Here is a 24,901-nt window from a genome sequence, read left to right on the forward strand (position 1 = left end):
ATGACTCCGCTCTAATGAGCTATAACAAAGGAAACTACTTTATATAAGGATGGTGCCGGTCTGGGGGGGTTATATGCAGCCCCCTTCCCCCCCACGGAGAGCCTTGGATGTGCTGATTCTCTGCTGGGGCTGCTGTGAGCTATACTGTGCACACAGGACAACAACAAGCACGTCAGAGGAGCCCAGTATATAGAACAACAAATACCAGCAACTAGTCTGCAGAACTGACAGCAAATCAGAAATGAAAAAAAAAAAACATTTTCAGGTATTTGACAACAAAAATATTAACAGTTATAAATACACGACAAACAATTTCAACAACTAAATCCAATCACCGGCTTCCAAGCATTTATAAAAAGTAAAACACAGAGAAATCCCAGGTTCTTTTTTTTTTTTAATATATAATTTTTCGCATGCATGTAAGAATGTCAGTTGTAGGCAAAAAAAATGACTTCAACCCCCAGAAATGACATATTGTAAGAAGCAGAGGCCCTGTAGCATGAAAAGGATGAGAATTTCTTCTGACGGACAATATTTTCACAATGAATCAAACACAAATTTTCAGGAAAAAAATATGAATTTTAGTACAAGCACAAAACAACATAAACATGAGGTCACATCAAGTAAATCCATACAAAAAACACGCCACTCCTAAAACTGCGTGCGTCTAATAGCACAAAGATACAAGGTGCCCACAAGTCTCCATAGGTGCGGGAAAGCCTTTACAGCTCATTGGTTTAGTGTTCACCAGGATTCCTGTACTAGAATGATTTCCGTGATGGACACAGCAGTATGTCACGTGTAGTGCGACCGCAGTTTACATACCCTGGGCGTGCGTTTGCAGTAAGGATAATGGCACATTTTTAAAAATCATTTTATAATTTGGTTTTCTTTATGGGGGCAAGGAGAGCAGATATAGCAAGCGCGGGGTCCGGGGGGGAGAGCGGGTACAGTGACCGCAGGGCCCGGGGAGAGAGCGGGTACAGTGAACGCGGGGTCCGGGGGGGAGAGCGGGTACAGTGACCGCAGGGCCCGGGGAGAGAGCGGGTACAGTGAACGCGGGGTCCGGGGAGAGAGCGGGTACAGTGAACGTGGGGTCCGGGGAGAGCGGGTACAGTGAACGCGGGGTCCGGGGAGAGCGGATATAGTGAACGCGGGGTCCGGGGAGAGCGGGTATAGTGAACGCGGGGTCCGGGGAGAGCGGATATAGTGAACGCGGGGTCCGGGGAGAGCGGGTATAGTGAACGCGGGGTCCGGGGAGAGCGGATGTAGTGAACGCGGGGTCCGGGGAGAGCGGATGTAGTGAACGCGGGGTCCGGGGAGAGCGGATGTAGTGAACGCGGGGTCCGGGGAGAGCGGATGTAGTGAACGCGGGGTCCGGGGAAAGCGGATGTAGTGAACGCGGGGTCCGGGGAGAGCGGATGTAGTGAACGCGGGGTCCGGGGAAAGCGGATGTAGTGAACGCGGGGTCCGGGGAGAGCGGATGTAGTGAACGCGGGGTCCGGGGAGAGCGGATGTAGTGAACGCGGGGTCCGGGGAGAGCGGATGTAGTGAACGCGGGGTCCGGGGAGAGCGGATGTAGTGAACGCGGGGTCCGGGGAGAGCGGATGTAGTGAACGCGGGGTCCGGGGAGAGCGGATGTAGTGAACGCGGGGTCCGGGGAGAGCGGATGTAGTGAACGCGGGGTCCGGGGAGAGCGGATGTAGTGAACGCGGGGTCCGGGGAGAGCGGATGTAGTGAACGCGGGGTCCGGGGAGAGCGGATGTAGTGAACGCGGGGTCCGGGGAGAGCGGATGTAGTGAACGCGGGGTCCGGGGAGAGCGGATGTAGTGAACGCGGGGTCCGGGGAGAGCGGATGTAGTGAACGCGGGGTCCGGGGAGAGCGGATGTAGTGAACGCGGGGTCCGGGGAGAGCGGATGTAGTGAACGCGGGGTCCGGGGAGAGCGGATGTAGTGAACGCGGGGTCCGGGGAGAGCGGATGTAGTGAACGCGGGGTCCGGGGAGAGCGGATGTAGTGAACGCGGGGTCCGGGGAGAGCGGATGTAGTGAACGCGGGGTCCGGGGAGAGCGGATGTAGTGAACGCGGGGTCCGGGGAGAGCGGATGTAGTGAACGCGGGGTCCGGGGAGAGCGGATGTAGTGAACGCGGGGTCCGGGGAGAGCGGATGTAGTGAACGCGGGGTCCGGGGAGAGCGGATGTAGTGAACGCGGGGTCCGGGGAGAGCGGATGTAGTGAACGCGGGGTCCGGGGAGAGCGGATGTAGTGAACGCGGGGTCCGGGGAGAGCGGATGTAGTGAACGCGGGGTCCGGGGAGAGCGGATGTAGTGAACGCGGGGTCCGGGGAGAGCGGATGTAGTGAACGCGGGGTCCGGGGAGAGCGGATGTAGTGAACGCGGGGTCCGGGGAGAGCGGATGTAGTGAACGCGGGGTCCGGGGAGAGCGGATGTAGTGAACGCGGGGTCCGGGGAGAGCGGATGTAGTGAACGCGGGGTCCGGGGAGAGCGGATGTAGTGAACGCGGGGTCCGGGGAGAGCGGATGTAGTGAACGCGGGGTCCGGGGAGAGCGGATGTAGTGAATGCGGGGTCCGGGGAGAGCGGATGTAGTGAATGCGGGGTCCGGGGAGAGCGGATGTAGTGAATGCGGGGTCCGGGGAGAGCGGATGTAGTGAATGCGGGGTCCGGGGAGAGCGGATGTAGTGAATGCGGGGTCCGGGGAGAGCGGATGTAGTGAATGCGGGGTCCGGGGAGAGCGGATGTAGTGAATGCGGGGTCCGGGGAGAGCGGATGTAGTGAATGCGGGGTCCGGGGAGAGCGGATGTAGTGAATGCGGGGTCCGGGGAGAGCGGATGTAGTGAATGCGGGGTCCGGGGAGAGCGGATGTAGTGAATGCGGGGTCCGGGGAGAGCGGATGTAGTGAATGCGGGGTCCGGGGAGAGCGGATGTAGTGAATGCGGGGTCCGGGGAGAGCGGATGTAGTGAATGCGGGGTCCGGGGAGAGCGGATGTAGTGAATGCGGGGTCCGGGGAGAGCGGATGTAGTGAATGCGGGGTCCGGGGAGAGCGGATGTAGTGAATGCGGGGTCCGGGGAGAGCGGATGTAGTGAATGCGGGGTCCGGGGAGAGCGGATGTAGTGAATGCGGGGTCCGGGGAGAGCGGATGTAGTGAATGCGGGGTCCGGGGAGAGCGGATGTAGTGAATGCGGGGTCCGGGGAGAGCGGATGTAGTGAATGCGGGGTCCGGGGAGAGCGGATGTAGTGAATGCGGGGTCCGGGGAGAGCGGATGTAGTGAATGCGGGGTCCGGGGAGAGCGGATGTAGTGAATGCGGGGTCCGGGGAGAGCGGATGTAGTGAATGCGGGGTCCGGGGAGAGCGGATGTAGTGAATGCGGGGTCCGGGGAGAGCGGATGTAGTGAATGCGGGGTCCGGGGAGAGCGGATGTAGTGAATGCGGGGTCCGGGGAGAGCGGATGTAGTGAATGCGGGGTCCGGGGAGAGCGGATGTAGTGAATGCGGGGTCCGGGGAGAGCGGATGTAGTGAATGCGGGGTCCGGGGAGAGCGGATGTAGTGAATGCTCGAATGTGGCTCGGTTCAGCTGAGATTTGAACCGTGTGTGAGCAGGCTGCATCCCCAGGATATTCTCCCAGGATCTCGGCGAAGGGTTTCTTTTAACATATGAATGTAGTTTCATATGGCAAATGCTCAAAATGAAGCAAATAACGTCATCTCGCACATGCACAGTATCATGGAAGTTTTTTGAACGTTGGCACGGAACGGGGACCACAAAGCACAGGTAGGTAGGACAAACCAGGTGACATGAAAAAAAAGTCACAAGGATATAGATAAGTGCAATTGTTTTTCTTTTGTTTTATAGAGTGTGTGTGTGAGGGGGGGGGGGGGGTCCTCCTTCAGATGAATGGCACTCCACCTTTAAATAGGGACAAACGCACAACGCAAGGGAACAAACCAATTATATCCAGCCCAGCCGGACCCCGCACTGCACAGCAATTGGTACATTTAAGGCTGGCCATAGACGGTTAAAAATTCAACCAGGTCAGTAGGAACCGTCCAAATTTCTATGGGGTGGGAAATCGATCCATTGAACAACTTAAGTACAATCGTCCTGTCTCACCGTGCTCCCCGATGGAAGAAGGCAATAGCGCTGCAGGAGGGATTCCCACATCAACACTGACTGTGTTGATGGAGGAACCAAGCAATTTTCTTTCCTTTAATCTGTGGTTGAATGAAAGAAAATTTCATAATGTATGGCCTGCTTAAAGGTAAAAAATGTGCACTTATTATTTTTGTCTGCAGGAGCCTGTAAAGCATTTCACAGTGATTAGCAGGTCGCTGGTGTCATGCAGGTCTCCTACAGACCTGTCAGTATATGTGCTTGCCCGTACGGGATGTATTGGATGCACGGGGTGTACGAGATGTACGGGGTATATAGGATGTACGGGGTGTATTGGATGTACGGGGTGTATTGGATGTACGGGGTGTATTGGATGTACGGGGTGTATTGGATGTACGGGGTGTATTGGATGTACAGGGTGTATTGGATGTACAGGGTGTATTGGATGTACGGGGTATATAGGATGTACGGGGTGTATTGGATGTACGGGGTGTATTGGATGTACGGGGTGTATTGGATGTACGGGGTGTATAGGATGTACGGGGTGTATAGGATGTACGGGGTGTATAGGATGTACGGGGTGTATTGGATGTACGGGGTGTATTGGATGTACGGGGTGTATTGGATGTACGGGGTGTATAGGATGTACGGGGTGTATTGGATGTACGGGGTGTATTGGATGTACGGGGTGTATTGGATGTACGGGGTGTATTGGATGTACGGGGTGTATTGGATGTACGGGGTGTATTGGATGTACGGGGTGTATTGGATGTACGGGGTGTATTGGATGTACGGGGTGTATTGGATGTACGGGGTGTATTGGATGTACGGGGTGTATTGGATGTACGGGGTGTATTGGATGTACGGGGTGTATTGGATGTACGGGGTGTATTGGATGTACGGGGTGTATTGGATGTACGGGGTGTATTGGATGTACGGGCTGTATTGGATGTACGGGGTGTATTGGATGTACGGGGTGTATTGGATGTACGGGGTGTATTGGATGTACGGGGTGTATTGGATGTACGGGGTGTATAGGATGTACAGACCAGCAGATATACTGACAGGAAGAATCAATGAACTACCACAGCACTTACAGCAGCATGGGAGTTCACTGAGAACTACAAGCTGACGACGGCTAAGGCAGCAGGTACTTGTAGTTCATTCATTTACAGAACACTGTGAATGAATGATGAGGCCGTGTGGGCGGAGTGCACTGCTGCAGCATTGGGAACATGTTACAAATTCTACCCTAAAAATGGGTGAAGCATGCTTCCAAAAGGTGAACTTTTCCTTTAAGGCTCCCCATACATGCTACAATTTCACTGTACAATCTTCTGTAGAACTACCAACATCCGTGTAATGCGAGGGCCCGATTAGATAAAAACTGACTGATGGGTCAGGTAGGTCCTCATATTACATGGTTTTGGTTGATCAAACAGATTACACAAAGATTGTATCGTGTATGGTGAGCTCAAAGGTCATTGTAGATTGTAACATTTACAGTTGGCATTCCACTCCCCCAAGCCCCGCCCTTCCCCTCCAGGGGGCCGGCACTTACCAGCTGTAGGAAAGAGGCGATTCTGTAGAGCAGGCTCTCGATCTTGATGCGGTTGATGTGGGTGGAGTTGGCCTTGGCGGGGTGCGTGCTCTTGTAGTGGCTGAGGGACAGGAGACAGTCCGTGCAATGCTGCACCGCCGATTCATAATCGAATCTTCTAAAGGAGTCACATGCTTGTTCACAGGGATAGGCCAGTCTTCTGTCTGCCATGACTCAGCGACAGAAATCCTGCGGAGGGAACAGACATGGGGGTCAGAGGACACAGACACCGGGGTCAGAGGACACATCGACTTTTCTATACAAGTATGAAGGGGAAACGTTCATAAACATCAGAACTGGACCACAGCGCCTCTAGTGGACACTCTGCACTAAGCAACAAATGGGTCCCCAGTCTGGCACCTAACCCGCTCAATTACCGGCCTGTCGCATGAAGAGGGCCTGCGGCATGAAGAGGGCCTGCGGCATGAAGAGGGCCTGCGGCATGAAGAGGGCCTGCGGCATGAAGAGGGCCTGCGGCATGAAGAGGGCCTGCGGCATGAAGAGGGCCTGCGGCATGAAGAGGGCCTGTCAGCCAACTAAAACTACTGAAGCCCCATTCTGGGTGAACTTCATTTTTTTCCAATCTTACACCCCCCCCCCCATGTTGCTAGGCAATTGTTCACTCTTACCTTGCCCTGACAGATATTCCCACCCACGTCCCTCCTGCAAGTCCCTCGCTATTGCCAGTTCCGGAAGACCACATTTCCTGTGGTGCAAATTGAACCCGAGATTGGCAATCTCCTACCGTCTCCCCTGTGATGATGTCATCCTCTTCTGGTTCCTGAGAGGACCCAGCCGCTGGACATCCAATAGGAAGTGTCCATGTCATGCAGGGGATGAGGAGAACCATCCAAGGCAGGAAGTCAACGGAAGAAATGACACACCCCTCACACGCTCCCAGGCCGGGTTCAGGGACACGCACAGATGACATACTGGGAGCAGCGGTTGTGTCCATGCAGCCCCTGCGCCCCAATGAACAGCTATGGGACTGCCGGTATGGGGGGGCATTCAACACCTGTGACACCCCATGTCAATAAATACACCCCTGCATGGGGCATGGAGGAGCCCACCCCATGTGGACAAGACCTTCGCTATGGCAAGAAGGAGCAGAGAGAACATAAGAAGAGGAAATGTATCAGAATTGTATTTTCTGTGAATACAGGAGTACCTCGGTTTACGAATTTATTTCGTTCTGCGGGACTTCTCATCCGGTGAAACATTCGTAAACCGAAACACACAGGAATGCACTGAAAACCAATAAAACCATTCCGGAGGTCAGAAAAATGTAAAAAAAAAAAAGTCTTTTATCTGTTCAAAACTCTTTATAAAGTGCACTTTAAAGACATTTAGAGTCATTATTTTCATTTGTAACCCAAAAATGACGCTAACCGAGGTACGCCTGTATGTGTACAATTTACTTTTTATGCTGCGGTCAATCAAGAAAACAGGGCTAGAGCAGCGGTGTGACAGCCCAGTACAGGCACGGGGGGAGAACAGGCCCGCTGTGCGTCAGCATGACATCCTGCATCTTATAGGAGGAAGCCGAGAACTGACCACGCCGGCCACAGATCTGCTTCTGTGCTCACAATCAAAGATAGAGAAAGGGAAGTGTCAGGATCACCGGGTATTTGGGAGGAAAGCAGTCACTAAGGAACAGGCGAGAGTCACCACACATGACACTATATAGAAGAGATTTACTAAAACTGGAGCACTCAAAATCTGGTGCCGCCGTGCATGGCAGCCAATCAGATTCTAACGTCACCTTGTTCAATGAATCCCGAAAGCGGATTGGTTTCTAGGCAGAGCTGCACCAGATTTTAGTAAATAGCCCCCTTGGTGTGTAAGCCCAGCATTGCCAGCACCTGCCACGGATATGCACCCACAAGGACTTTGCACCCACTATAGTGGCAGAGGCTGCAGTTGGGGGTGTACACACGGTGGAGGCTCAATGCTTCGCAGTCACAATGATGTCGTGTTGCTTTCAGTGGGCTTGGCGCCTGCGAAGTGCGACCCATTGATGTGAACGGGACCACTCTGCAAGCATACCGAAATTGTGCGCAATGCATGTGGTTGCAGCACGCTACTGTGGGCCTCCCCACCGCCTGTCAAATGCTCACTGAAGAGCGATCTGAATCCAGACCACTTCCCAGAGACCGAAACAAGTGTAAACAAGCCCTAATGCAGACCATAGACGGGACGTTTATCGGCCGAAACGAAAAATCGGTCGGCCCCGTCGTCAATGCTGCCACCAATGTCCACAAAAAACGTGTTTTTTTCAGCATGACTGATAAAAATAAATGTGAAGATCCGTGAAAAACGGCCGACGGACTTGCCCCACTAACGGCAAGAATATCGGCCCATTTTTCGTGCGGACGAAAATTTGGCAGATAAACGACCCAACTATGGTCTGCCTAAGGAGTCACATTGGAGGCGGAAGCACCACCTTTCATCAGACAATGGGGTGTATTTACTAAAGGCAAACAGTCTGCGCACTGCAAGTGCAGATGCTCCGAATCTGAGGGGCGCGCCGCGAAAGTGAGGGGCATGCTCCACTGATTTCTATCATCCAATCATGTGCGAGCAAAAATGCTGTTTTGCTTTCTTTTCCTTGCCTGTGATTGGGTATTCTTTGCAAAGTGAAGCTTCACCTCGTTTACTAATATCTGGAGGAACGGCGGCAGTCACAAAGGAGCAGGCGAGCGAGATTTACCAGATAGAGATTTACTAAAACTGGAGCACTCAGAATCTGGTGCAGCTGTGCACAGCAGCCAATCAGCTTCGTCCGTGAAGCTTTGACAATAAAACCTGGAAGCCGATTGGTTCCTATACAGAAGTGCACCAGACGTTTACTATACCTGCAGAGTGCAATCGGTAAGAATCCCTTTCTAGGGGATCTTTTAGAATAACTGAGCCCCACTTCTCGCCAACAAGACAGGAAGTGAGGAAAACTCTCCAAATGCAACACAGACAGTAATAAAAATGCTTTGGTAAAAGGTGGTGGGAAGAGGTCAGACCCCATCATATGGGGATTTCTGCCTTTTCTGGCACTTTTTGTTTACGTGGAACAATCAGTTTTCTTTGCTAAAAAATGTCTTCAAACCCCCAAAACATGATCAATATTTTTATAAAGCAGAGGCCCTAGAGAATAAAATCGGTGAGTTTTGGAATTTTATTTGTCGCGGTATTTGCGCTGCGGTTTTTCCACACAATTTTTTTTAGGATAAATATATCTTTTTTTTTTTTATTTTAATGCAAGAAAAAAAATACATAACCCAATTTTTGGTAAAATATAAAAGATGATGTTATGCCAACTAAATAGATACCAAACACGTCACGCTTTAAAAACTGCGCACACCCGCGCAGCGGTGACAAAAGACGTAGATTTGACTATCAATAGGCGACGCTTTAAAAGCCTTTACAGCTGACCACCTTAGATTTACACAAGAGGTTTGGTGCTGCAATCACTGACCGTGATCTGCCATTTGCGTTGATACCTCCAATCCCTGTCTGTGCGCGACCGACGCGTGCATTCGCCTTTACCAAGCACTCGCCTTTACCAAGCACAGGGGTACTTCAATTTTTTTTTTATTTAATTCATTATTTTTTACACTGTTGCTTTAATGTTTTTATTGTATCACATTTATTGCTGTCACAAGGAATGTAAACATCAATAGGCAAGTGACAGGTGCTCTTTATGGAGAGGTCTGAGGTTATTAAGACCCCAAATCCCTCCTCTTCCCTTAAAAGCATCTGATCGCATGAATGCGCTGAATGGCGCGGTTAGCCTCTGCGTAAATCGGAGGTGATGTGAGGTCACAGATTCTGGGTTACTAGATCACAGAGCCGAACCGAAGCCCATGAGGTCTTTGTACAGCTCTGATCAGTCGGCAGAAGCAATGGCTGGTCAATCGTGACTCTTGGTGGGACGGGAGAAGGTGGTGGCGCCCAACGCTGTCTGTAATAGCAATCAAGAGGCTAGTTAACGGCTCCGATTGCTATTACAAGAGAGCCGACCGTCGGCCCTGGGATGATGACTGCAGCTGCAAGCATCATGCTGGTATAATGGCTCGAAGTCCCGCACGGTACATGTACATTGCTGGAGCTCAAGTGGTTAAAGTGATTGTAAAGTAACCAAATAAAATGAAAACATGTTCTGCTTACATGCTCTGTGTAATGGTATTGCACAGAGGAGCCCCCCCGTCCTCCTCTTCTCCGTTCCCCTGCCAACGCTCTCAGTTCCTCCTCCACTCCGCGTGTGACCAAAGCAAACAGCTTCCTATAGCGGCACACACGTTGGCTCAATCCCATGCCGACCTATCTGCATCTATAGACACACACAGTACGGCTCGGCCCCACACCCACCTAGCTGGATTTGATTGACAGCATCAAGAACCAATGGCTCTCGCTGCTGCCTCCATGTCCAGTGAGGAGAGAGAGAGAGAGAGCGCCACTGCTCCCTGGCACAGTGCTGGATTGAGATCAGGCTTAGGCAAGTATAAAGTGGAGGCTGTGGGAAGGAGCTCCTCCACTACTACTTTAATGGGCAGCACAGCATCTAAATGGTTAGTACTTCCAACTTGGGTTGTTGGTTTGAATCCCAACCACGGCACCACCTGCCTGGAGTTTGCATGTTCTCTCTGTGCCTGTGTGGGTTTCCTCCAGGTACTCCGGTTCCCTTCCACACTCCAAAGACATGCTGGTAGGTTAATTGGATCCTGTCTAAATAGGCCTCAATATGTGTATGTATGGATGTGAGTTAGTGACCTTAGAATGTACGCTCCTCGGGGGCGGGGACTGTTGGGAATGTACACATATACAATGCTGCATAAATTGATGGCGCTATACAAGTACCTGTAATAATAATAAAGATAATGTGTTAAGGTAAAAAAACAAACCCTGCAGTTTTTACCACTTTAACCAATAAATCTAAATAATGAAGATAAAGTTTAATAGAGTGGCAATTGTTGATACCTACAAGACAGAAGCAGGTAAAATCCTTTTCGGAGGTGTAATTGTTGTAATTGGAGGTTCCTAATCACTGAAAGTGAAGGGCAGGCAGTCCTGTATGGGGTCCTCACCCCCTTGTTAGGACAGTCCAGCTGACAAGCCCCGAGACTATAGAACACAGCCGGCCCCCTGTGCAGGCGGATGGTTTGGGCGGCACACAGTGCGCCCCCTTGAATGGGTTTTGCTGTGATCTGTCATAACACCAGGAGCTTCCAAACATGATGTGTTCTACCCGTCACCTCGGCCCTCATAGCGCGGTGCATCAACTGGCTGAGCTGACCCCGGGATGGGGGGGGGGGGGGGGGGCACGCTGCACAGACACTCAGACACAATGATTACTAATAGATGATGAATGCCGGCCCTGCGTACATCTACTGCTTCCAGTTATAGAGCAGCTGTAATGAAATCACTTCCACACAGCCCACACCACCCCTCTGAAAAGTGATCCAGGATCCCTGAAGAGGTCAAACCACTGAGCCACAACCCTGTGCATTGCAGTGTGGCCCCATTCACCCCAATGCTGCATTTGGTGGCAGTGCTGGACAATGAATGTGACACGGGCTTTAATTTTTGCTGCCTGCCCCTTTCTTGGTAAAACCACATCTCAACTTCCTGCTTTTACCACCCCGACTGCCCGTCTGTATATTTTATGTATTTTTTGTTTTTGTTTTTTTTTGCTCAGATGATTATATCTCAGGAGGAGCAACCAGTGAAAGGGGGATGGGCTTTCCACCTCTCATAGAAACCCCACCATCCATGATAATATTCCGGCTCTGTAACTCAGTTAGGCCTAAGAATCCTTCTCCCGTTCTACAAACCCCTCCCCCCTTCCCGGTACTCCGGGTGTGGAGGGGAACTCCAGAGACAGCAATGTGCAGCTTATCAGAAGTGTTGTGACTGTGGACTCTTCCAGTCATGTGACCAGGAAATAGAGCGCCTGGGACCTTCTCCTTCCATCTTATAACACTTCCACCCCCGAAACCATTCCCCGTCCCCTTCCATACCCCAGCCTGACCCCTTCCATTCCCCACCACCGTCCCAATCCATTCCCCACCACCCCTTCCATCCATTCCCTGCCAAAATGCCCATCTATACCCCGCCACAGTCCCCATTCATTCCCCGCCACTGACCCTATTTCCTGCCACTGACCCTATCCATTACCCACCAACCCTCCCATACCCTGTCCCCTTCCATTCCCCACCACCGTCCCAATCCATTCCCCACCACCCCTTCCATCCATTCCCCACCACCCCTTCCATCCATTCCCCACCACCCCTTCCATCCATTCCCCACCACCCCTTCCATTCTCTGCCACCGCCCCTATCCATTACCCGCCACCCCTTCCATACATTAACAAAGTTTGTTACAACCCCTGCAATGTATGGTGGTCACCCAGAGGGGAAAGGTTTTTTTCACAACCAAAGTGGAGTTACTCTTTAAGAAAAACGGAGCATGTGCTGCAGGACAAGGTGGAGTTAAAATGAACCCTCGGCTTTAAGTCCGTCGGAGGGGTTGGTCGGGGGGGGGGGGGGATTGGTTGGGAGGGGTTGGTCGGAAGGGTTGGTCGGGAGGGGTTGGTCGGAGGGGTTGGTCGGAGGGGTTGGTCGGAGGGGTTGGTCGGAGGGGTTGGTCGGAGGGGTTGGTCGGAGGGGTTGGTCGGAGGGGTTGGTCGGAAGGGTTGGTCGGAAGGGTTGGTCGGAAGGGTTGGTCGGAGGGGTTGGTCGGAGGGGTTGGTCGGAAGGGTTGGTCGGAAGGGTTGGTCGGAAGGGTTGGTCGGAGGGGTTGGTCGGAAGGGTTGGTCGGAAGGGTTGGTCGGAAGGGTTGGTCGGAAGGGTTGGTTGGGGGGGGTTGGTCGGAAGGGTTGGTCGGAAGGGTTGGTCGGAAGGGTTGGTCGGAAGGGTTGGTTGGGGGTTAGGAAGAGGTAAGCAGGATAACGTTAGTGTTGGGTTTTCAGGTGACGGGTCCTGTGAAATGTGATAGAAGGATCCTCGGCCTCTTCATTATTTATACATGGGGAACAAAGGATAATTCACCAACAAGTGAGAGGAGCGGCCGGACCGCCCTGATATCCGCTGCCATTGTCCAGGATTACCAGATCACCGGCCTTCCTGGAAGTCACCAGATCCCTCCCAACAATCTGTCACCTTCCAGTTTTTTCTTTATTAAGTCTTACAATCAGCAAATATAAAAGAATATACAGAATACACAAAAATAAATAATTATATACATATTTACATAAAAACAAAAATAAAGCAAAATCTGCTGTTCAACAAAAGCAAACCTCTCAGAAATGAACGTCATTACCGGGGAATACATCTTACTGAGACTCACATCACTACACCAGACATCAAACCTGATAGGTCAAGAAACAGCCCCGCCCCCATTATGCATTAAGTCCTCCTTCAAAATGAAGATCTTAACCAACAAGGGAGTAAAAAGAACAACATAAGAAAAGAGCCCCTCCCCCAGAGATGGACAGTCCACCAAAGGCAGGTCTGATATTCCTCCACACCCTTATCCAGACCGCCCGAGGCTTCATGCCCTTCAAGACCCCGAATCTTCCCAACCTCCCCCAGAATATGGTGCACCACCACCTCAACAGGGAGGACTTTCTTCCGCGGGGTAATCTGACATTGTGTATTCCATGTGAAGTAACAAACTAAAACTAGAAATAAAAGTGTATCCAAATCAAAATCCCAGCGAGCCGGGAATGCCCCGTACACCCACTCCGCATAACCCACGTGATAGAGACAGGGCATGCCACCTCTCTGTCACCTTCCAGACACCCATTGTGGTCCTCGTGACATGTACTTGTATACCGACCAAAGTAAGAGCATCTCCAGGCACAATGCTGATTCTGATATGGATGGAGTAGGAAGGGATATACTCAGTGGGTGTCCCTACTGGGGAGATTTCCCCTCATTTCCTGTCCAGGTGACATACTGCAAATTCCATCATTACCCTGGTGGGAAAAAAATAACAAATCCTCCACAGAGTCAGTCTAAGGAAACCTGTATACGGCGTTGAGGAGGCCACACCCCAAACAGCAGGCTGCCTGTTAGTCACACTCAAGCTCTGTGCAGGAAAGGATTCTGGGAATGGCCAGTCAATGGCACTGCCGTGGTTGTCATTCTTCTGGCAGATTCAGAAAATGCTAATGAGCTGCAGATTGAAGCTGAAAGGTCATTTTTAACAAAATTGAATTGCAGAATGGTAATAATTATAAATGTTACATTGTTTCTGTACCAAACGAGGGAATCTGACCACCGGCTGCCATACACGGAGTATTCGTTATATAATGACTGAGAACAAAACCGGGCCACACATGGCTGTGTTCTCTGCTTTACACCAGGCACAAAAATACGACATTTAAATCTATCCCTCAACAACCACAAAGGATAGAAATCCACTTACTAGAGTCAACTGCCTTTACAAACCCAGATATTACATCGTCATGTAGCAGTGACATCATCATTGTGCTGTGCATAAACCTATGCAGACAGCAAAGCTGTGGGAGGGACCCACCAGGCTCCACCCACTACAGGAGGGGGCAGAGAAAAGACCACTCACCCTGTACAAGGAGAGAGCAGAGCTGTGGGAGGGGACCATCAGGCTCCACCCACTGCAGGAGGGAGCAGAGAAAAGACCAGTCACCCTGTACAAGGAGAGAGAGCAAGTTGTGGGAGGGACCCAGTAGGCTCAACCCACTACAGGAAAGGGCGGAGAAAAGACCAGTCACCCTGTACAAGGAGAGAGCAAAGCTGTGGGAGGGGACCATCAGGCTCCACCCACTGCAGGAGGGAGCAGAGAAAAGACCAGTCACCCTGTACAAGGAGAGAGAGCAAGTTGTGGGAGGGACCCAGTAGGCTCAACCCACTACAGGAAAGGGCGGAGAAAAGACCAGTCACCCTGTACAAGGAGAGAGCAAAGCTGTGGGAGGGGACCATCAGGCTCCACCCACTGCAGGAGGGAGCAGAGAAAAGACCAGTCACCCTGTACAAGGAGAGAGAGCAAGTTGTGGGAGGGACCCAGTAGGCTCAACCCACTACAGGAAAGGGCGGAGAAAAGACCAGTCACCCTGTACAAGGAGAGAGCAAAGCTGTGGGAGGGGACCATCAGGCTCAACCCACTACAGGAGGGAGCAGAGAAAAGACCAGTCACCCTGTACAAGGAGAGAGCAGAGCTGTGGGAGGGGACCATCAGGCTCCACCCACTGCAGGAGGGAGCAGAGAAAAGACCAGTCACCCTGCACAAGGAAAGAGTACAGAGCTGTGGGAGGGACCCAGCAGGCTCCACCCACTACAGGAGAGGGCAGAGAAAATACCTGTCACCCTGTACAAGGAGAGAGCAGAGCTGTGGGAGGGGACCATCAGGCTCCACCCACTGCAGTAGGGAGAAGAGAAAAGACCAGACACCCTGTACAAGGGGAGAGAGAGAGAGCAAGTTGTGGGAGGGACCCAGTAGGCTCAACCCACTACAGGAGGGGGAGGGGACAAGGCCAGTCACCCTGCACAAGGAAAGAGTACAGAGCTGTGGGAGGGACCCAGCAGGCTCCACCCACTATAGGAGGGGGAGGGGACAAGGCCAGTCACCCTGCACAAGGAAAGAGTACAGAGCTGTGGGAGGGACCCAGCAGGCTCCACCCACTACAGGAGAGGGCAGAGAAAATACCTGTCACCCTGTACAAGGAGAAAGTGCAGAGCTGTGGGAGGGACACAGCAGGTGCCACCCACTATAGGAGGGGGAGGGGACAAGGCCAGTCACCCTACACAAGGAGAGAGAGCAAAGCTGTGAGAGGGACACAGCAAGCCACACCCACTACAGCCTGCTTCTAAAAAACTACAGGAGGGGGCGGAGTCCAGTCCAGTCCCCCTGCACAAGGAGAGAGCGCAGCAGTGAGCGGTCTTTATTCCAGGAAGTCTCACCCTGGATGACACCACAGATCTGGAAGAAATACACAAAGATCTCCGAGATTCAAGGAGAAGAGACGTGACGGGTGGATTTATTAGCAGGAGCTCAGCTTTAACAGGCATTATTGTACATGGACCGGTGTCACCATCTTGTCCTATAAATGTTGGCAATGTCCTCCTCTGCAGGTTATCACTGTCAACATGCTGAAAATGGCAATAAGGGGTTAAAAGGCTGGAAGAGTGCAATCTGCCACCATTACTACCATTCCCTGTAAATGAAGGCTGCATGGTTCATGTCAGGACACAGCAGTCTATACTGAGCTGAGAGACACGATGATGGTGTGAGGACACTCAGTACACAGGCAGATATTGGCAGTCATCGGTCTGTTATGTAACATGGCGGTATGAGCAGGTAGAGGAGGGGTCTCACGTGCGGAGCGGCCCGAGGGGTCTCACGTGCGGAGCGGCCCGAGGGGTCTCACGTGCGGAGCGGCCCGAGGGGTCTCACGTGCGGAGCGGCCCGAGGGGTCTCACGTGCGGAGCGGCCCGAGGGGTCTCACGTGCGGAGCGGCCCGAGGGGTCTCCCGTGCGGAGCGGCCCGAGGGGTCTCCCGTGCGGAGCGGCCCGAGGGGTCTCCCGTGCGGAGCGGCCCGAGGGGTCTCACGGGCGGGCGGGCCGAGGGGTCTCCCGTGCGGGCGGGCCGAGGGGTCCCACGGGCGGGCGGGCCGAGGGGTCCCACGGGCGGGCGGGCCGAGGGGTCCCACGGGCGGGCGGGCCGAGGGGTCCCACGGGCGGGCGGGCCGAGGGGTCCCACGGGCGGGCGGGCCGAGGGGTCCCACGGGCGGGCGGGCCGAGGGGTCCCACGGGCGGGCGGGCCGAGGGGTCCCACGGGCGGGCGGGCCGAGGGGTCCCACATTTCCCTCATGAAAAAACAGGACACCTCAGAGTGACCCCCCTACCCCAAACTCCAAGGTAGGGATCACCATTAGACAGTCAGTGAGGTCTTCTATCACCTCCTGACCACGTGAATGGGGCAATCCCCCGCACACACACGCACGCGCGCACACACTTTGGACTTGTTAATAGGATGCATGTGGCGTGGGGTCCCCTTTACTCCATAACAGAGGGCCTCTGCCCAATTACTAATGTTTCCTTCCTGTTTGTGTCTGTGGGCCGGTTTGGCTCGCTGCTGGTTTTGTTTTTGCTTCTCATTTCTGATGTTTTTCTTTTTCTGTATCATGAAAACTTTAAATAAAGATTTTTTAAAAAAAAAAGCTACAAGCACAGCAAACATTTTCTAGAAATCCAGTGAGCTGACAACCCTGCATTTTTGGGTGCGTTTTTGGGGTCACGACTATAAAGAAAAGTATCTGCCAGCGTCCTTAACAACCAGTTAACAATGCTCCCCCCCCCCCCACAGCTCTACAATGGTCACCACCCCCAGCTCCTATCTGCTCATTAGCTCCTTAATATGGAGTCGGTCTGGCCGCCTCCCCTCACATTGACAGAGCCAATGAAATGTTCCCATCTCTCTCGCCAAGTCTTCCCAGCTCCTCCCCATCAGGTGTTAGCAATGGCTTCTGTACAAGAGACTGAGCAGAGAGGCGCTGGAGCATGGCGACCACCATGGAGGTGCGAGGGGGGGTGGGGGACATTGTATGCAAAGCTAGCTATCCACTGGTTGTAAAGGATGTCAGCGGGTGTCGGCTACGTAACAACCAGCGAATAGCAGAGCTGGCATCAACTGGCATCCTTAGATAGTCACCACACAAGAGAAGGCAATTGTTCAGGACAAAAACACAAAAGCCTGCCAATGCTGACCTGGTTTTGAAGGTGCGGGCTCCAGAGCCATCATCCATGAGAACACATCAGAGCAAATCTAACACTGCTTCTTCCTGAACCAGCCATCTACCTCTGAGCTTTACCATCACAGAGCAAATCTAACTCTGCTTCTTCCTGAACCAGCCATCTACCTCTGAGCTTTACCATCACAGAGCAAATCTAAGTCTGCTTCTTCCTGAACCAGCCGTCTACCTCTGAGCTTTACCATCACGAAGCAAATCTAAGTCTGCTTCTTCCTGAACCAGCCATCTACCTCTGAGCTTTACTGTCACGGAGCAAATCTAATGCTGCTTCTTCCTGAACCAGCCATCTACCTCTGAGCTTTACCATCACAGAGCAAATCTAACTCTGCTTCTTCCTGAACCAGCCGTCTACCTCTGAGCTTTACCATCACAGAGCAAATCTAACTCTGCTTCTTCTTGAACCAGCCATCTACCTCTAAATTTTACCATCACAAAGCAAATCTAACTCTGCTTCTTCTTGAACCAGCCATCTACCTCTGAGCTTTACTGTCATGGAGCAAATCCAACTCTGCTTCTTCCTGAACCAGCCGTCTACCTCTGAGTTTTCCTGTCCAGTAGCAGGCAGACACTCCACTCTGAGGGCCTCATCTGTAAAAATGTTTGGATGAAGGAAAGGCTGGGATTTCTCTCGCACCAAGTAGGATTCTCCTGATGTGCATAAATTATAAAGCAAAAATATAATTTTTTTCAGGCCCAAACCTTTGGAGGGGCTTCTGATCATGTCAAGCACACAATACATGATGCTACCAATGTAAAACGAGGCCAACTCCTACATTTATGTAAAAATCAGCATCTTGTTCACTAAAAACTTACTTGGAACCCCCAAACATATACGTATTTTCAGAAAGCAGAGGCCCTGCAGAACAAAATGGTCATTACTGCAATTTTTTATGCCACACGGTATTTGTGCAGCAAACACAAATTTCACAATCTTTGAATTTTAGTGCAAACACAATATAATACCTAATTATTTTTGGTAAAATATGAAAAAGGATGTTACACCGAGTAGATAGATACCAAACATGCGGCTTTAAAAGTGTGCACGCCTGCGGAATGACAAAAAATTACAGTACACTACCCATAGGTGACACTCCAAAAAAACTTTACAGCCGTGTTGCTCAAGTAATGGGTCACAACCAGGGGCAGACTGGGCCATGGGGCAATTGCCCTCCAGGCCTCTCTAATGCACCAATAAAATGCCCAGAGCCCTGACAACAAAGTTTAATAAAAACTGCTGGGCGCGCTTGAGACGGGAGTCACTTTGGGTGAGGGGCCCATGAAACACAGCCCCCTTTAGAGAGGTGAGGAGACCCCTGTCTCAGCTCTCCATATCCCTCTTATGTGTAAGTCACCCTGTGCCTGTTAGGGGTGCAGGGTGGAAAGTCCTGCTATTGTGTAGACATGTATAGGTGGGGGTTGTTCATTGTTTAATGCCATGTGGTTGTCCCATTGTTCTACTGTGTGTCTTGCTTGGGAGCAAACTATTATGGGATGTATGTGTTTGTGTATTGGCTTGGTGGGGGGGGCGTCTGCTGTGTGTCTCTTGTTACTAAATGTATTGCCCCGCCCTGTGTCCTTATGCAGGGAGGGGGGTTGTTCTCTTGAATGTTTATATCTTGTATCTGTGTTAAAATAAAGCCGTCTATTTTCTGGTTTCCTTCTAGTCTGGTTGTCTCGTCTTGTATGGTCAGCGGTGGTGTCCGTGGATTTGTGTTCGGACAGGGAAGCGGGAGTGTAACAGAAATACCCCAGCGCAGTCAGGGTCCGGTTCCGTTACAGCGCTAATATAAATGTGAAGACGGCTGGGACCACAACTACGGCCGGCCTTAATATTTGTATTGCTGAGGCCAGTCGGTTCCATTAAGGTGGTGCGCACGGTGCACTTACAAAGCGGTCCCATGACCCTCACACTCATTACTCCTTCCTCTGCGGGAGTGACATGGGTCAAGGTGGGTAGTAAAGGCGGGTGAGAAATGGAGATAAGGAAAGAGCATGAAAGGGGAAAGGAGGGGAGGCAATGCTCAGCCTAATGGGCTATCAGCATGTGGTGGAGGGGTCACTGCTTAAATTTAGGGGGTATTGGGGGATTTTTGTTCTTTTATGCATGCTGAACACCTTCCTGCCTGGCCTATAGCAGACTGATGACCAGGCAGGACGCTCCACCTACTGGACGTCGTGTGACGTCATGTCAAAAGGCACCGCGCAGCTGCGTGATCTATCACCGGTCTGATGACAGATCACTACACCGGCCCACCGCCAATGTCACGTGATCGCTGTGACAAATCATAGCGGATCAAATGACAATTGTATACAATGGATGGCTTCCTTTCATGGGATCCATTATATACAAATTGTGTTGTTAGCCGTGATTGGCCACAGCAGTTACATGGTACAAGACAGGAACAATCACAGCCCATCTGGACCATGTGATAAGCTTTGGTCAATCACAGCTAATCACAGCAAAAGAATGAATTCAGTAAAAATGGTTGCTTATATCAATGACGTTCATTGGTATAACCCAGGGGTGGGCGAACTTTCTGACTTGAGGGCCGCAATGGGTTCATATATTGGACCCGGGGGCCGGACCAAGAGTAGATGAATGATGTGTATGTGTCATCCATAGTAAGTATAGTAATATTCCCCCATAGTAAGCATAGTAATTCATCCCCCATATAGTAATTCATCCCCCATATAGTAATTCATCCCCCCTATAGTAATCCATCCCCCCTATAGTAATCCATCCCCCCTATAGTAATCCATCCCCCCTATAGTAATCCATCCCCCCTATAGTAATCCATCCCCCCTATAGTAATCCATCCCCCCTATAGTAATCCATCCCCCCTATAGTAATCCATCCCCCCTATAGTAATCCATCCCCCATATAGTAATTCAATCCCCATAGTAATTCATCCCCCATATAGTAATTCATCCCCCATATAGTAATTCATCCCCCATATAGTAATTCATCCCCCATATAGTAATTCATCCCCCATATAGTAATTCATCCCCCATATAGTAATTCATCCCCCATATAGTAATTCATCCCCCATATAGTAATTCATCCCCCATAGTAATTCATCCCCCATATAGTAATTCATCCCCCATATAGTAATTCATCCCCCATATAGTAATTCATCCCCCATATAGTAATTCATCCCCCATAGTAATTCATCCCCCATATAGTAATTCATCCCCCATATAGTAATTCATCCCCCATATAGTAATTCATCCCCCATATAGTAATTCATCCCCCATATAGTAATTCATCCCCCATATAGTAATTCATCCCCCATATAGTAATTCATCCCCCATATAGTAATTCAATCCCCATAGTAATTCATCCCCCATATAGTAATTCATCCCCCATATAGTAATTCATCCCCCATATAGTAATTCATCCCCCATATAGTAATTCATCCCCCATATAGTAATTCATCCCCCATATAGTAATTCATCCCCCATATAGTAATTCATCCCCCATATAGTAATTCATCCCCCATAGTAATTCATCCCCCATATAGTAATTCATTCCCCATATTAATTCATCCCCCATATTAATTCATCCCCCATATTAATTCATCCCCCATATTAATTCATCCCCCATATTAATTCATCCCCCATATTAATTCATCCCCCATATTAAGTCCCCAAGTCCCCCCTGTGTCAATTCACTTACCTTTGCTCCGCGCGTTCCTCTCGCCGTTCCGGTGTAGCATGAAAATCTGTCTCCTATGAGGATCTGTCCCCCTCGACGTATCTGCGCATGTGCCAGTTTCAGGCATTAGCAGCCGATCGGCGATCTCCGACACATGCGCAGATACGTCGAGGGGGACAGATTTTCATGCTACACCGGTCTTCAGGGCGGACTGTGAGAGGAGCCTAGCGGGAGCCTAGCTCCGCGGGCCGGATTAAAAGGTCCGCCGGGCCGTATACGGGCTGCGGGCTGTAGTTTGCCCATTGCTGGTATAAGCAATCATAAAGTATAAAGAAAAAAAAAATCTCATCACTTGCCCAGAGTAGTACAATGTTACTAAGTTAACATTTGTTTTCCCTTGGTCACAGTGTGTTGAAAAAAAAAAAAAAAAGGTAATAAAGAAAGAAATAGAAAAAAATATAACATAAATAATTTTTTTTTTTTTTTTTAAACACTGTCACGGATGTCCCTGATCGCCACCACACCAGTCATAGGAGAACGCTGCCCTGGACTGGTGACCATATGTAAATAATTTTAGTTAATTTTCACACAAAAAAAATCGTGACAAAAGATCACAACTTCAAAAAAACTCTGCATGCCTCTTACTAAATACCTAGGACTGTATTTTCCAAAAAGGGTCATTAGGGGGGATTTGCACTGTCCTGGTGTTTTTGGGCCTCAAAAAATGAGATTGTCCGTCAGTAAATCAGGATTGATTGATCATCAGAGACAAATATATATATAAATTCTCATGATTTGTGGACTCTATAACTTTCCTACAGACTGAACAATAAAAACTAAAATTGGGTTATTTTTAGCAAAAAAAAAAAAAAAAGCAGAATACATTTTGACCAAAACTTAAGAAAGATTTATTTGCAATATTTTATAAAAGATGAAGAAAAACGCGTTTTTTTTTAATTTTCCAAAGAATAAAAAACGAATTGATGATGAAATCCCTCCAAAAGAGATCTCTACTTGTGTGAACAAAAATGATAAAAATGTTCTATGGGCACACAGTGGCAATTGTCATTTAAAGTGTGACAACGCTGAAAGCTGAAAATTGGCCCGGGCAGGAAGGGGGTGAAGGTGCCCAGAATTGAAGGGGTTAAAATGATTTTTTTATTGTAGAAATCTAATAAAGTGTTTTATGTAAAGTGATGTACACAGCAGAATATCGCACAGGCTGCTTCGTGGAATAAATTATGTTTGGGAAATGAAATTATTTTTGGGTTGCTACTTAATGACCAAGGACAAATGTGGCTCCTGAGGTTCCACAGGCTGAGAGCCACCGATTTCCAGGTTACCAGTCTCTGGCACCAGAATTATTGATCTTGGTCTGATGTTCGGGCCGATACTCTACGTGTGCGATCCGTGGTTACATATTCGTACCGGACTTGCGTGTGCGTTCACATATGCACAAGAGGATGTGGACGCTCTATTTCTTTTTTTGTAATGTATTATTTAGTTTTATGGGGGGTTTTTTTACAGTCACTATTTTTTTTTCTTATTTAACTTTATTGCTACAAGGGACAAACAACAGCCCTTGCAATAACACACAGGTCCAGGAAAGATCTGGGGCCAATTAGGTCTCCTCTGCCCTGCAAAGTAGCCAATCTAACAAATGGCTATAAACCGGTGCCGGGGGGGGGGTGGCCACCGCGTCCCTCCACACCGGTGCCGGGGGGGGGTGGCCACCGCGTCCCTCCACACCGGTGCCGGGGGGGGGGGTGGCCACCGCGTCCCTCCACACCGGTGCCGGGGGGGGGGGGGGTGGCCACCACGTCCCTCCACACCGGTGCCGGGGGGGGGGGGGGTGGCCACCGCGTCCCTCCACACCGGTGCCGGGGGGGGGGGGGGTTGGCCACCGCGTCCCTCCACACCGGTGCCGGGGGGGGGGGGGGGTGGCCACCGCGTCCCTCCACACCGGTGCCGGGGGGGGGGGTGGCCACCGCGTCCCTCCACACCGGTGCCGGGGGGGGGTGGCCACCGCGTCCCTCCACACCGGTGCCGGGGGGGGGGGGGTGGCCACCGCGTCCCTCCACACCGGTGCCGGGGGGGGGGGTGGCCACCGCGTCCCTCCACACCGGTGCCGGGGGGGGGGTGGCCACCGCGTCCCTCCACACCGGTGCCGGGGGGGGGGGGGTGGCCACCGCGTCCCTCCACACCGGTGCCGGGGGGGGGGGTGGCCACCGCGTCCCTCCACACCGGTGCCGGGGGGGGGGGGGTGGCCACCGCGTCCCTCCACACCGGTGCCGGGGGGGGGGGGGTGGCCACTTAAGGTTATTCTTGAGTGTGCATTGTGATTCCCTTAAAAAAAATGGTGTTGAGGTGTGAAATTGCACTGCTATTGTAGGGCCCTGCAGAGATATGAGGGGCCACACCTGAGGGACCTAGTCTACACTCTGCATCATACATAACCCCCCCAGCAGCATAGTTCTACCACCAGACACCCTCATCCTGACTAACCTGCATGTGTCCAGACATGTCCTCCATCAGAGGTAACACGACAGACCAGCCTCCATCCCGGGACCACAAATCAGATTGTCCAACTCCACCCGCTGGGACTTCCCCTAATAGGGTCTCCTCCTAATACAATCAGGCCTGATATAAAGGACTGGTCCTGCAACAACCAATACACCACCAAATAAATGCAGAGTTCTCCAGTATAGCAAACCCCTAAACTGCCCAGTTCTTCCAGTATGACTGTCCCTGGACAACGGGACCGGCCCTCCGGTAACACGGGACCGGCCCTCCGGTAACACGGGACCGGCCCTCCGGTAACACGGGACCGGCCCTCCGGTAACACGGGACCGGCCCTCCGGTAACACGGGACCGGCCCTCCGGTAACACGGGACCGGCCCTCCGGTAACACGGGACCGGCCCTCCGGTAACACGGGACCGGCCCTCCGGTAACACGGGACCGGCCCTCCGGTAACACCGTCCACAAATTACCGTAGAAGTATAATACTGTCTGGAACAAACAGAAAATCCGCCAATGGTAACGACAGTTCACGGAACATATAATAGTCCCTACACCAACACACGGCCCGTCCTGACCTCTCACCCCATAGTATTACAGTACACCTCTATACTGGGATAATACCCCATATAATAATGACACGGCCCGTCCTGACCTTTCACCCCATAGTATTACAGTACGCCTCTATACCGGGATAATACCTCATATAATAATGACACGGCCCGTCCTGACCTCTCACCCCACAGTATTACAGTACGCCTCTATACCGGGATAATACCCCATATAATAATGACACGGCCCGTCCTGACCTCTCACCCCATAGTATTACAGTACGCCTCTATACCGGGATAATACCCCATATAATAATGACACGGCCCGTCCTGACCTCTCACCCCATAGTATTACAGTACACCTCTATACTGGGATAATACCTCATATAATAATGACACGGCCCGTCCTGACCTCTCACCCCATAGTATTACAGTACACCTCTATACCACGATAATACCTCATATAATAATGACACGGCCCGTCCTGACCTCTCACCCCACAGTATTACAGTACACCTCTATACTGGGATAATACCCCATATAATAATGACACGGCCCGTCCTGACCTTTCACCCCATAGTATTACAGTACGCCTCTATACCGGGATAATACCTCATATAATAATGACACGGCCCGTCCTGACCTCTCACCCCACAGTATTACAG

The 24,901-nt window shown here is 51.2% G+C and overlaps 1 protein-coding gene across 1 annotated transcript in view; it reads right to left on the reverse strand.

Annotated features, from left to right (window-relative positions):
- The window catches only part of LOC149429020 (ATP-dependent RNA helicase with zinc finger domain-like), a 118,624-nt gene that overhangs the window by 86,141 nt on the left and 7,582 nt on the right, over positions 1-24,901 (reverse strand). The window contains exon 2 of the mRNA XM_089666821.1: positions 5,692-5,919. Coding sequence (XP_089522947.1) covers positions 5,692-5,901 — 210 coding nt within the window. The 5' untranslated portion in view covers positions 5,902-5,919. The remainder of the gene's footprint in view (positions 1-5,691; positions 5,920-24,901) is intronic.

The sequence above is a fragment of the Staurois parvus genome, unplaced genomic scaffold (assembly GCF_062004578.1).
Source record: "Staurois parvus isolate SC_StPar_1 unplaced genomic scaffold, SC_StPar_1.0 ptg002863l, whole genome shotgun sequence".
Classification (NCBI taxonomy): Eukaryota; Metazoa; Chordata; class Amphibia; order Anura; family Ranidae; genus Staurois; species Staurois parvus.